The 14,089-nt window shown below is 38.4% G+C and overlaps 1 protein-coding gene and 2 non-coding genes across 6 annotated transcripts in view; all 3 read right to left on the minus strand.

The window, feature by feature from the left end:
• CHD8 (chromodomain helicase DNA binding protein 8) overlaps positions 1-14,089 on the minus strand; it is a 58,102-nt gene that overhangs the window by 6,044 nt on the left and 37,969 nt on the right. For 3 of the 4 annotated variants that reach the window (XM_074294187.1, XM_074294184.1, XM_074294185.1), the window contains exons 16-34: positions 13,522-13,777; positions 12,649-12,859; positions 12,047-12,242; positions 11,384-11,551; positions 10,229-10,408; positions 9,385-9,495; positions 8,997-9,193; positions 8,478-8,677; positions 8,205-8,361; positions 8,008-8,097; positions 7,659-7,762; positions 6,018-6,147; positions 3,864-3,939; positions 3,411-3,465; positions 3,002-3,209; positions 2,498-2,706; positions 1,685-2,404; positions 1,194-1,345; positions 597-899 (exon numbers count right to left, since the gene is read on the minus strand). In XM_074294187.1, the coding sequence (XP_074150288.1) occupies positions 597-899; positions 1,194-1,345; positions 1,685-2,404; positions 2,498-2,706; positions 3,002-3,209; positions 3,411-3,465; positions 3,864-3,939; positions 6,018-6,147; positions 7,659-7,762; positions 8,008-8,097; positions 8,205-8,361; positions 8,478-8,677; positions 8,997-9,193; positions 9,385-9,495; positions 10,229-10,408; positions 11,384-11,551; positions 12,047-12,242; positions 12,649-12,859; positions 13,522-13,777 (3,723 nt within the window). The remainder of the gene's footprint in view (positions 1-596; positions 900-1,193; positions 1,346-1,684; positions 2,405-2,497; positions 2,707-3,001; positions 3,210-3,410; positions 3,466-3,863; positions 3,940-6,017; positions 6,148-7,658; positions 7,763-8,007; positions 8,098-8,204; positions 8,362-8,477; positions 8,678-8,996; positions 9,194-9,384; positions 9,496-10,228; positions 10,409-11,383; positions 11,552-12,046; positions 12,243-12,648; positions 12,860-13,521; positions 13,778-14,089) is intronic. The other variant, XM_074294186.1, reaches the window with a different exon arrangement.
• On the minus strand, positions 78-187 carry LOC141559254 (small nucleolar RNA U6-53/MBII-28). Its single transcript, XR_012487318.1, has one exon. It is a non-coding gene; the product is annotated as a small nucleolar RNA U6-53/MBII-28 (small nucleolar RNA).
• LOC141559253 (small nucleolar RNA U6-53/MBII-28) lies at positions 5,395-5,504 on the minus strand. Its single transcript, XR_012487317.1, has one exon. It is a non-coding gene; the product is annotated as a small nucleolar RNA U6-53/MBII-28 (small nucleolar RNA).

Below are 14,089 nucleotides of genomic sequence, written 5' to 3' on the forward strand. Positions count from 1 at the left end.
TGGCTATTAGGAATGTAACATAAAACTTTCACACCTTTTTTTTCCCTCAGAAATATCTCTCTATCTCTTGACCCTGTGCCCCTCAGATGTCTACAAGAGAAGTGAAGTTTAACTCAGTAGCACCCAGTGCAGAGCATCACTGCCCTACCTAGTGCTTCGGTATTAGCATGGCAATTCATCACAGAGGCACTTACCAATTTCTCTTTGTATTATATAAAAAAGTTAGCCTAATTCAAATGATTCTTTTAACTTAAAAGAAGAAATATATACTTCTGCAAATATGAAATGCTAAATTGTTTTAACAATACCTACATCTTTCTAATAATTGACTTAATTCTTGAACCATTAAGAACTATCTTTTTCTTATCAAGATTTTCTTAAATAGTATTGTTTCTACCCATTTCTTAGAGAAGATAATTAATGATCTTTTAGCTACTCTTTCTCCCTTTGCCCTTCCCAAATGACCTCCAATTTCTTTGGTTTTTCAATTCTAAAATCTGTTAAATCAGCTCAACATCTTGGCTGAGCTATTGACATTAGTTAAGAAGCAAAGAATCAATTCCCCTACTCCCCTTTACCAAAGGTGCTCAGCTCACATCTTTGATCTGGACTGTAAATTCCTTCTCATCCATGCCCCGTCGAAGTTTGGTAAACTGGGCTGCAGCAGTACTGACAGCAGTCACCTCCTCTTCTGCCATTGAAGCTGCACTACTACTTCGAGGTGTGGGCACAGGTGAATCACCATATTCTCCTGGAGCCAGCAGAGGGCTATCCAGCAGATGGTTGCCTTGTCCCAGTGACCCTCCAGTCACCATTTCTTGGTTCCGGCGGCTGGAAGGCCATTTCCCTGAGAGGACAGCCTGGCAGACGAGGTCAATGCGGTTTATCAGGACACGATCCTGCTCAGGAACAAACAGAATTGGTATCAGTTTTAGTCTACATGGCATTTAGTGATTCCAAACAGTGCTGTCAAATCTTATGTAATAACTTAGATACCTTGTGAGACAAAGCCTTTTAGGCACAGAGGCTAGTGCCCAGATTCCAGGCCGCCTAAACCCAGTCAAATTATACTACAGTCACTAGAGAAATGGCAGGACTGATCCCCACAATGAAAAACAAAAATCAAGCAGAAACTTTTGTTCACACCTATTCTTCAGTTTCCTCTTCACTTTAGGTTTAGAAATTGATTTTACCTTGGGCCATTCAGAAGCTCTCTGCCTCTCCTGAAGCAGCAACAGTTCAGGAGTCATTTGCTCTCCATCTTCATTAGGGAATCCATCCTGGGACATAGTGAGGGACATGAGACTCTCTTCATCATACAGCTTGGAACAGGACTGATCAGCACCTGGGAAATGAGTAGATGAAGAAGAGACATTATTACTGAAAGGATAAATTTCATTTTGGCTAATAAGACATTTAGAAAATGAAGGAAAATTATTTGTAGAGATGGGAAACTATGGGTACAGAATATTATATATTTGAGTGAAGTGTGTTGTCTGATTTTGCTGAACTGCCCTGTTTTCCTCTTTTTAAAAAATTGTCACAAATAATGGCTTGGTTAGTAGGGAAGAAAGAAGGGATATATTCAGAAATAAAGGTGATATAAAGTCACAAGAGAGATGAAGATTAAAAAAAAGAAAGGGAAGAATGAGAGAAAAAAATATCTCCTAGAACATGCACTTACTCAGCTTCTCTTCCTTTTCATCTTCACTATCTTCAGTGCTAGAGCTGGAACTGGATGAGGAGGAAGAAGAGGAGGAAGATGGTGACAGTTTGCTTAAGTCCAGCTCAGAATCCGAATCATCCTCATCCTCCAGCTTGACTGGCAGAACACTTTGGGAAGCCATGGGAGTAGGATCAGAGGGGGCTACTCGTAGCTCATAGTCTTGTGAGGTTGGCCTGTTTTTGGCCACCGCCTCATGCTCTAGTTTTAAGGCCAGACTCTCCAGGCTTGGGAGATGGGTGGCTGCCTCCTCTGGTAGCTTTTCAGTAGGAGCATCTGGACGCAGGGGCAGTGGTGAGGCAGTGCTCGAGGCGTACTGTTGGTGCAGCAGTGGGGTAGAACAGCGTGACAGGGTTGGAGCTGGTGCCCCTGCTTGTTGACTCTGCATGTAATTCATACGGGCAGCCAGGAAAGAAAAGTCTGGGTCCTGCATAATATTGCAGTCTGTTTGGCTCACCCCATGTCGGGCTGCCCCTCGGAGAAGTTCGCCATCATGTCGAACTGGTTCCCACCATTTGGGCAGTTCGGGGCCTGGGGGTTGGCACAAAGCCAACCGGTCCTCTAATAAAGGATGGCATAGTACTTGTTCCCGTAATCGCCGAAGCAACTCAATTCGGAAAAGAGTGCGTGAGGCCCTCTCCTCTGTAATGGGTTCAATGAATAGAGTGGGGTCTGGGGATTCTGTAAGGAGACACAAGGGAAGAAGAATTTATTGCTACTTCTTTCATCATTCTTTCCCAGTCATTTTGGACTTTTGTCTTAAGAGTCACTTACCATCTCCAGCAGCAGGGGGTAGACGGCACACCTGTCGACACATGGCCACAAAACCATGGAAGTACTTGGTAAGGCTTTCATCAGTTTTTTTATCCAGGCGAGCAAATGTACGGAATCGACCCCAGTGGAAGTGTAGAGTGTCAGGATCAAACTCAACTCCAAAGGTTGATACTACTCGGTAGAAATCTGATTCTTCACGCCTTGTCCATCTATAAATTGGAAGGAAAAAAGAATACAGGATCAATTAACAAGTGAGTTATTGCTATCTAAAAACAGAGAAGAACAAACTAATTGATAATGAATCTGCCATATTAATGGTTTCCCTTATTACTGATACTATGCTCAAAAGTGAGTTTATTAATCCCAATGGCTTTATAAATTAACAGATAAGAGACTCTGTAAAAGCTTCTTAAGAATTCTTTCCTTTAGAAACTTAAGAGATGACTCGCAGGAGAAAGACAGCATAATTAGAAATAAGCCCAATTTATTCATTCCCTGACTTACCGCTGCTGCTTCTCTCGTCGTGCAATTTCTTTTAGTTTGAAGGCTGCCTCACAACGCCGTCGCCGACGGTCCCCACGTTCTGCTGCCTCTATCTTCATCTGCTCTCGCTTGTAGCTACGTTGATAGGCAGTAACCAAACGCCTCAATCTGGCTGTCAGGGCTGAGCCTGGAGGCCAGAAAAGATGACCTGGCTGCTGGGTCACCTGGACTGTGGGAAGTAAAGCAGAGTAAGTAGGGAATGGAGAAAAAAGGCTGATGAAGGAAACAGACTTGAGTTTCAACCCACCAAAAAGTCCAAACACTAAGACAATCCCAGCCAACTTAGGAGAGAAGAAAGAACTCCTTAGAATCTGTCCTCCCTTAACCCAGCTTCCCCCATGAAAAACTGAACTTTGGGAACCCAGGTTACCTTCATCACTGTCAATCACAGAAATCTCCTCATCCATCATCATCAAAGGGTCACCCTAGAGAAAAAGACCCATCCCACCAAGAGAATGGGGAAGGGGGTAAAAGGAAGATGTTGAAATGCTGAAATATTTTCCCTGTGCTCCTCTTGGGCACCAAGTGGAGTAAGAATGAAATTAATGAAATTACTCAATGAAATTACTATCCACAGAGATATAAACATTGTAAATCCCACTGGTCCATAACAGAAGATGAAGAAAATGAAACTTTCTTCATACACCAGTGATAAAGAATACATATGTGCTCATGCAAGCATAGGCACACATGCATATGTCTGTCTGTTTGCTGAAAAGGGGGGAGAGAATGAATGGAATGCAGTTCATAGAAGTTCAATTTAAATTTTGAGGAGGGGACTGAAACATGGGAATTAAAGGGTAGGAAAAGATTTCTTTCTCACCTCATCCTCTTGGTCCTTTGGGGGGCCTTGAAGTGGTTTGTATTCAGGATCCTCACAGTCCTTATCAAAGTCAACCCTAAAACCATAGAGAAACACCAAGAATTATTTATCTTGTTTATTAGTAAGAACCTGGGATGAAAACCTAGAAAAACACAAATGCAACAAAGAGTAAACCAATTCCATTCCAGACTCTCACTTTTGGATGCTGGCTCTGTTCTTGAAATATCCAGAGAGAAGGAGAAGAAGTACTGTTTCAGCAAATAAGTTAAGTCAGAGTTGAAAAGTAATAAGGAACCCTGGCTGTAACAAAGAAATATCAGCTATTTTGTTTCAGAAAGGCTGTTAGTTCTATCTGTTCTAACAACTAATTTTTGAGTCCTGTTCTCAATCTCACATCTAGCTAATGAGGATAATGTTAGATTATATTTGGGGGGAGGGGAGAAGAATAATAAAAAGCATAAAAAGCACTCATTAGAAATAAAAGCTTAGTTCTGCATTACTCTAGAGAACCTTCAAAGTCCTGCAAGATCTTATTTTTCTTTGATTCCTGAGTTGTAGAAAACTCTACTTCTGTTCTATACTTTTCTTCATCGATTTTCTTAAGTGTTAACCCTCAGGCTCCCACAATTCCATGAATACAGAGTAAGTTCGGATACCCAGGCCTTTGTTCAAGATGTAAATTTGAGCCACCTAAGAGATGAGATTATTTGAGATGAACAAAGATGGTCAAATGACTCATCACCATTTAATAGCATTTTGTTTCCACTACTTCGGAAAGAACAAAGATCCTAAAGAACTAAAACTGGAGGATTAATTTATTGAGTACTAAACAAGATATACCTGGTACAAAAAATAAGGTACCACAGTCTTAATTTGATGCTGATACAGAAAACAGGCCAACTATTATTAACTTACCAAAGTAATAGAAGGGAAAATAATATAACCTGAGCCTAAAGGATACAAGATCAATCCAGAGTAGAGGAAGACTCTGGACAACTGGCCATTCCTGCCCTGTCCCTTCCTGAAAAATCAATACCACTACTTAGAAAGTAAGACTAATAAGCATGTCTGTAATTCATTTAGTGCATAACAGTTCCTCCACTCTCCCAAAATAAAATGGCATTTAAATTTGTCATAACTAATTCTTACCATCTACTTTTTTCCTTTTAATCCCTCTCTCAAATACTTAACTCCTACTACTTCAAAGTATCATATATTTAGAGCTGAAAGTTACCTCAGTTACCACCCTATCCAACTTCCCCAATTATTTCAGTTTTATTATTTGATTTTAATTATTCTTCATGTTTAGCATAGCAAACTACTTAAAGAAAAGGGACGGATAAATCCAACAAAAAAATGACCCAATTACTTTTGAGAAACATGGAAGAAATTATTAAATCACTTGAATTTTGAACATTACATAGAATTGCTGATCATTCAAAAGAGTAGCATTATTATATTTCAATTAAAATTTCCATTATATATTTTATGATACTCATATAGTTAACATCTAAAGAAGATTATTTCATGTACCCCTCAGGTCTCCAGGTGAGAAGTGTTGTTACACTCACTGGCACCCAGCCCAGAGCAATACTGCCCTGCCTGGTGACTCGGTATTAGCATGGCAACTCATCATTGGGGCCCATGATCCAGTGAATAAATGTCTATATGTGTTGAGTATCACTATTAATAGGAATATGACTAGAAACCAGAAAATTCTTTGGTTGAGAATATATAACACATCTAAGATCAGAACTCAAGAGTTAAAAAATCTCGCAACTTCTCATGGCAGTCCATTTCACTTCTGGACAATTCCACATAGCTTGGCCCAAAGTTGGGTAACAAACTATCATCTTTTGAACAGAGCCACTTATCCTCTCAATTACTATGACTATATATAAATTTTTTTTAAAAGTAAGGGAAATTTATTGCCATGCTATAATCTGATGGTCACTGCCTACTTAGGCTAAGACAGCCATACTCTTTATGTGGCAAGACAACACTATTCTCAGGAAAGTACAAAGATAATGAAGACCTCTTGGCTCACCTAAGAAGATATAATTGTGCTATTTCTTAGACCTGATAATCAAATTCTTCAAGGTAAGGGACATTATCATTTAAGAGAAAGCCTAAACTTGATGCTTAGTCACTCACCCTTCTACGATATCAGAAAAATTGTCCAATACTCGATGCTCTGCTGCAATGGCCTTGTCATCTGGCCGGCCAGCCTTTTCCAGAAAACATAATGCTGGGTCTGCTCTCATTGTATTATATTTCTCATAGCCTAGATGAGAAAGGCCCAGAAATTAAAAACAATATGGACTTCACTTTGTTAAAATGAGGTTTCTTTAACTGGTAAAATTTGCATTGTTTATGATTAAAATATCTAAAACACTTTACCTACAGTGTAAAATGATAATGTCATAGTTGATATATCAGAATTGTCAGATAACATTTTAGTTCTATTAAATGTTCCTATTGCATTTTATATTTGTTTTAGAATCAATAGTTCATGAAAAAGAACTAGAGATAAAATGGAGATAAGTGACAGATTTAAACAAATTATTTTAATAGGATCCCTATTTTATAAGTGAAGAACTGAAAGCAATTAAGTGACTTGCTCTCAGTCTTAAAGAAGGCATGGAATTATGGATTTACAATTTTACCTTCTGAAACTAGTTAGTATATACTTTGCTCATAATAGCATTCAATGTCTTTATGGAATGAGAATGAACAACCTTTCAGACCAGATGGTTTAAACCTTTACAAATACAATCTACATATGCTCAAAATCTCATTCAGCTTCTCAATAACTTGTAGAATAGGAAGAAAAACAAGTTTCCTTACTCTTTTTTTTTTTTTTTTTTTAATTTAAAGTTTTAAACTAAGAAGTATGGCAATACAGGAAAGACTTAAATTTCACTGGTGTGGGTACCTTCTCCAATAAGAAAGACTGCAACCTATCTATAACTTACAGACTTAGGGGATTTCCTATGGTCCAGTGTTTAAATAACTTGCCAATGGTTAAAAGTAGTAGCAGAAGTTGGATCTGAATCCAGGTTGTCTAAACAGCAAGTTTCATTATTTATCTGTGGTATAACAGCCTCTCATATGCAGCCACACAGAGGGGCTAAATGGCTTATTGCTCTAGTCATGCCAGAGAGGAGTGGTAGAATTAAAAACAGATTCTAGTTCTCCTCACTCTCACTTCACTCCATTCAGTAGATTGGAAGGGTAATTCGCAACTCTCAGTACCTGGAATTTGTGAAGGTGAAGCACAGTTTTCTCTGCACATTCCTCAGGCTTCACTTTTCCCCCCAAACACCCTCAGATTCTAAGATTTATAAGAAGTGATTGTTCACAACACACCAGAAATTTTCAGAAAGCCTGTGTGGTCACACAGATTGATATGCTGATGATGAGGACAGTGTGAATAGTTAGTGGGGACAGGATGAAAAATATTTTCCAGTTATTCTAATGATACAGGTAGCCCTTCTTTAAAGGTAAGATTCATCCATGAAACATTTAATCAATACTTAAATACGCATTATATCACTAATAAGCATTGTTTTCTGGAACAGTTAACATGACTTTCAAAGTTATAAGATTACTTTCCCATTCAAGCATTCTTGTTTTTCCATCCTTCTTATTAGTGCTTGATTATTGAACCCCATGAATCAAAGTCCTGATCAATCTCTTATGCTCTTATTGGACACAAGTCTTCATCTGATCTGAGCAGGGAGCCTAGGGAAATGGTGAAGGTGATGGGACCTATTTTTTAGAAGAGGCACATACCATGTTTAAAGACTCCTATGAGCAAGGACTTGTCAGCTTCACTATCCCACCAGTTTGTTGGAACCTCCAATTGATCCACCACTGGGAACCATATATCAATCTCACTAGAAAGGCATGAGGGAACAGAGAAAATACAATAGTGCTCCATGTCACATAACAGTTAACAAAAATGGTGTCCTAGGAGAAATTATAGATATTTTAAAAATTCTCTTAGATTTTGGGGTGCCTTTATCCTGGAGGGCTACATTTCCCCTCTCCCCAAACAAACTCTCTGATTCTCAAATTCTAGTGACAAGTTGTAGAACACATTCTTTTAATGCTCAGAGTCAGGAAATAGAATAAATTGTACCTAGCAATGGCACCTCCCAACACCTTTTCAGCCTGATCACCAATAACCTCTTGCCGCAGATAATACAACATGCGTACTCGCAATAACACCCTAGAAAAGAATAATACTAACTTTAGTAATACTGTTGTAAAATAGAAAGCAGTTTTTCCCATTCTATGATTCCAGAACAAAGAAGTTTTGACACCCCTAGTGCTTACTTGTTACACTGATGTTTCAAGTGTTTCTTATAACTTTCATCCTGGAAGAGGGTATCAGGATTATATTTCCGGATCCAGTCAGCTTTGTGGATATCAAAGGTACTCTGGGACTTCACTTTCTTCCCTTTGCGTCCCCGGGGCACTGGGATAGATAAACCTGATAGGAATAGGCAGACAGTGGAAGGCCTGGACCAAGAAAACCCTCTAGATGTGGAATAAACAATGTACCCATGAGAGAGGTAAAAGGGAGAGAAAAAGAAAGTTGATGATTACCTGAATGATTCTGAAGTTCTTTTGTTTTGCCATTTTCTGCAGGGCTGATCAGGTCCCAAATGAAGCCTTTGATGTTTTCATCCCCACGGTAGTGCAAAAGACAGTACACAAGAATGGCACGGCAGATTGTCTCCACATCCCGCTCAGTCATTCTTCTTTTGAACCGCCCGTGGGACAGAATATCTCGCCAGCGACCCCAGCTTCAAAGACAGAGGAAAAAACCACAACCATCTTTATGGAGCCTCTTGTTCAATGATGTGTTATGCTTGAAGCAGATACATTTCCTCAAATGAGAAACAAAGATTTTAAAGAATACACTGTTACTGTGATAGGCTATAATCTTTGAGAGTCCAAGAGTATTTCTCAGCCATTCCACTCTTAACAGCTATTTATTATCTTATGCTTGGAAGGAATAAGGCTTTCCTCTACCCAGGAAGAGGAAAGACACACAGAGATAGTCTAGTAAGGTGAAGATGTACCATCCCACCTTTAGTTGCAAAGTGGGGATTACCCACTTACCCATAAACCAAAAGGTGCTTTTCCACTCGGAAGCAGTCAGTGCGTCCGTAGGCATGATGCCTGTCATGTCGGCGGGAACGAGGCCGCTCATCATCCTCACTTTCCAAATCTGAGAATTCCACCAGGTCATCATCTTTCAGAGTGCTAAAGTGCCGTGTCTGCTTACGCACTCTTGGTGTGTCTATCACCAAGTTATTCTGCATGAAGAAAAAAAGAGAGCCAAACTCTCATCATGCCCTGTCCCTTCTAACAAGGGGAAACAATATATGGTGATAATTACAAATTCTTAGATTACTCTCCAGACTCAGTGGAACAAAAAACAGTACTGAAAAAGCATCCTGAAATGCAGAGGTCCACCTGCTGCTATCCAAGGGAATAAAGAACTCACCTTGCTGTTGAGTAAATCCATGTCTAGGTCAGCTTTTTTAGCCCACTTTTGCCAGAAGTTAGGATCATCCAGAGAAATATCTGTCCTATTTTCTGAAGCAACAAAGCTAGCCTGTTGAACAAGGAGACACAGAAGAGAAGAAATAAGGCAGGAGTGTGTGCCATTTTATTTTGAAGTATACCTTGCCCTACCCAAAAAGAAAAAAAAGACAACCTACGTATCTTACTGTGATATGAAGTTGAACTTCAGTTTTTGAAAACTGCACAAAGCTTTACCAAATTCTACCAAGGTAGAAAGACTTAAAAAATGAGGCTAGAAGAATTCAGGACTGATCAATGCAATGATCAACCATACTTCAAAGGACTAATGATGCTGATACAAGCTACCCACCTCTTTATAAAGGTAACAGATATATTTGTGGACATGGCCAACTGGGAATTTGGCTTGTTGATCTATGCATATTTGGGGGTAGCAATGAAGGGAGAAAGAAGGAAGAGAAGGTGAAGGAGAGAGAGAAGGGGAGAAAGAAGGAAGAGGAGGAGGAGGGGAAGAGAGAAAGAGCGAGTCAGAGAGAAGAGAGACAAAGAGAGAATGCTTATTAATTGGAAAATTTTTTAAAAATTAATTTAGAGATAAGTTCATATGAGGATCATCTTAGTTAAGGTAAGAGAGGCTCATCACTGAAATTTTGGTTACCTAGCCTCTCTGCTTAGATTTGGGGAGGTGAAGGATTTACATTTTATGCTTTATATTGAAGATCTCAGAAGTACTGAAACATTTTAATTCTAGGGATTACTTTCTCCATGTTCCTGTACTTTCAGTTTTTAATATAGGCAGAACGCACCTTAGCAAAGGTGGACCCTTTCCCCTCAGATTCAATGGTGATGGTAGTGGTACGTCTTAGTAAAATTTGATCAATATCTTCCTCGCAAAATTTGGAACCTTCATCATCTTCTTCCATAATGGCAGCATAAGCACCTTTTCTTAAGAGATCCTCAATCTCCTTCTTAGAGAACTGCTGAATCTGCAAAAATTAAGTGAAAAATGACACACATACCCCAAATTATCATTCTAAAACATACATAGAAAAAGATATATATAGGGGCTGGATCTGTGATTGCACCAGCATTTAAACTTTGAGGTAAAGAAACTTCTTCTCCCAATACGCATCATATTAACACTTTCTCTATAGCTCAGTCTTAAGAGTATATATATCCCTTCAACATAAAGAAGATCCAACTCACTTCCAGTTGATCAATGATGGACAGAAATAACTACACCCAGAGAAGGAACACTGGGAAGTGAATGTAAATTGTCAGCACTACTGTCTATCTACCCAGGTTACTTATACCTTCGGAATCAAATACTTAATGTGCAACAAGAAAATGGTATTTACACACATATATTGTATCTAGGTTTTATTGTAACACATGTAAAATGTATGGGATTGCCTGTCATTGGGGGGAGGGAGTGGAGGGAAGGGGGGGGAGATAATTTGGAAAAATGAATACAAGGGATAATATTAAAAAAAAAAAATTACTCATGCAAAAAAAAAAAAAAAAAAAAAAAAAAAAGAAAAAAAAAAAAAAAAAGAAAAATTATCCTTGCACGTGTTTCAAAAATAAAAAGCTTCAATAAAAAAATCTCAAAAATTAAAAAAAAAAAAAAAAAAAAAAGAAAGGAGTGTATGTGTATATATATATATATATATATGTATGTATATGTATATCCTACAGCACTGAGGTTAAATGACTTGTTCAGGGTCACAGAACAAACATGAAACAAGAGGTGGGATTTGAACCATGTGTTCCAGGCTTTAATGCCAACTCTCTATCCACCAGGCCATGCTATTATACAAATACTCCATAATTTCTTTACTCATTATAGTGCTCTAGAATTAAAAACTGAGTTTTGAAATTCCTATGTACAATGAACATTACACTTTTCTCTGTACCCCTCATCCTAACGAGCAGGAAATCTGTAGGGTAGAAGGTCTCACCCCAGTGATGTTGCCATCCCGACCACTCATGGACTGAAGTACTGCTTTATCCAGTCCCAACTTGAGGCTGGCCTTATCAAACATCTCCCTCTCATAAGAATTTCGAGTGATGAGGCGGTAAACTTTCACAGCTTTGCTTTGCCCTATTCGATGACAACGTGCTTGGGCCTAGTTGAAGAGATTGGAAAGAAAATACATTAGTAATAACTGCATTTATAAAGAGCTTTAAAATGTGCAAATTTGCAGTTCTGAAAGGTAGGCAATATAAATATTACCATTTTGCAGATGGGAAACTATGTTTTAGATAGGGTAAGTTACTTGCTCCAAAGACACATAGATAGTAAATGACCAAGGTAGGAGGTGAACCCAAATTTTCCAGATTTCCAATGTCATTACTGTGTCTACAATATGCTGCTGCCTCATTAAAGAAGGACTATATCCAAAAGATGAACTAGTTTTTAACCATTTAGAACATCTGAGAAAAAGCAAAGTTCACCACTAACACCTCAAATCAATTTCTAGAAGATATTTATCCTGTCATTTGGGCTTCACCAAGTAGACAATCTTAAAGTATATCCTATCTTTCTATGAGAAATCCCTAGCTAGTTGTACAATTTGATCCCAATAGCTAGAGTTGTAATAAGTGACCAATACTCTCATTACCTGTAAATCATTCTGAGGGTTCCAGTCTGAATCAAAGATGATGCAAGTGTCTGCCGCTGTAAGATTGATACCAAGGCCACCAGCCCGGGTACAGAGTAAGAAGACAAATCGATCAGAATCAGGTTTACTAAAGCGGTCGATGGCAGCCTGACGAAGGTTACCTCGCACACGTCCATCAATACGCTCATATAAATACCTAAGTAAATTAGAAGGAAAAGATTAGAATAGGTAAAAATAAATATAGATAGTGCTCTTTAATCCAAGATCACTACTTCTCACCTCCCTGTGGTGTGGAACTAATGACATCAAGAAGTTAAAGATTAAAAAGACTCCTTTGGAATTAAAGAAAACAAATATAGTAAATATATTTCTTTCTTTCTTTCTTTTTTCTGAGGCAATTGGGATTAAGTGACATGCCCAGGGTCACATAGCTAGGAAGTATTAAGTGTCGGGGGCCAAATATGAACTCAGGTCCTCCTGACTTCGGGGCTAGTGCTCTATCCACTGCACCACCTAGCTGCCCCAAGTAAATATATTTCTAACACCAAACCAGTAATCTTATAAATCTAATTCCAAGAGTTGTTGGCTAATATATCTCTCACCTTCTCTGGATTAAGTAATCCTCCAGAATATCCAGGCAGCGAACCATCTGAGAGAAGATCAGTACTTTATGGCCACCAGCCTTGAGTTTTGGAAGCAGCTTGTCAATGAGAACCAGCTTACCAGCTGAGCGGACCATGGCCTGAAGATGGAAGTCATGGGGGATGATATGGCAGGCCTCCCGAAATTCTGTTAGGATTTTTTCCTCTGCACCTGTTAAGAGAGTAAGCCTTGATGATGAGAGCTGAGGAAGCATGTAACATTTTGTCAAGACAAGAAGCCAACAGGGTAAAAAAGGAAGCCTAATTTACAGTCAACACTTCTAAGATAAAATAGTTCAAGACTAAGGAAAATACCTCTAACTTACAAACTTTAATTATATAGTCACAACAGGAAATGAAAGCAGAGATTTTAAACTATTTTTGTGTCACATACCCCCCCCTTTGGCAGTGTGGTAAAACCAATGGATTCCTTCTAAAATAATATAAACATAACACATAGGATTCCAAAGAAAACCAATGATACTGAAATATATTTATAAATTTTTAAAAAGCAACTTCATGGTGCTCAAGTTAAAAAACCCTCATCTAAAAAAATATTAAGGAATAGCGCACACAAGGGCTGAAAAGATTGAGTAGAATTCTCATTAAGATAATCTTATCTGGGAGAACAGAAAGAATAACAATACAGGGAAAACTGTGCAAATAGCACACAAAAAGAGAGCAAGACAGAGAGAGAGACAGAGAGAGTGCACACACACACGTGTGCCTGGAAAAAAAGATTTTCTATGGCCTGGCAGAAATTATTTCCCATTTCTCTGAGGACAATTCACACAATTTGGAGATCTAGTATATATTAACCAGCATAGTATTTACCATTGATAAGATATGGATGATTACAGCATTTACGTAGCTCCATCATCGTATTAAGTAGGTTGGGCATATTTGTGTGACCTGCTCCTTTGGAAAGGAAGGAAAAGTTTTTTTCCAAGATAGCACGATAATACTTCTTTTGGATGTTGGTTAACTCCACTTCAATTATTGTCTCCTGTTTGGGAGCTAGGTTTTTTTCCACATCTTCTTTGAGCCTTCTTAACATCATTGGCTTCAGAATGGCCTGTAGCTTCTGGACCTGAATCCAAGAAAAAAAAAATATATCATGCTGTGCAAGAATGGAGAAGTGAAAGTAGGCAAAGTATCTCAAAAGGTGAAAGCTAAAGGTCATAGACATTATCATACGGAGTGGGTTAGGGGTCACAGGACAGAAGGACAACAATAGATTTTTAACTGTCATATATTGTTTGTGCTAGGAACTTTAAAAAAAAATATTTTGATAACTATACTTCTAATATATAGATTTTCTAATCTAATATGGATTTTTAGCTTTTTTTTAATTAATTTTTTTTCAAATAACTGATTTTCTTTATAAATTCTGTGTACTTTA

Source organism: Sminthopsis crassicaudata, chromosome 2 (assembly GCF_048593235.1).
Source record: "Sminthopsis crassicaudata isolate SCR6 chromosome 2, ASM4859323v1, whole genome shotgun sequence".
Lineage (NCBI taxonomy): Eukaryota > Metazoa > Chordata > Mammalia > Dasyuromorphia > Dasyuridae > Sminthopsis > Sminthopsis crassicaudata.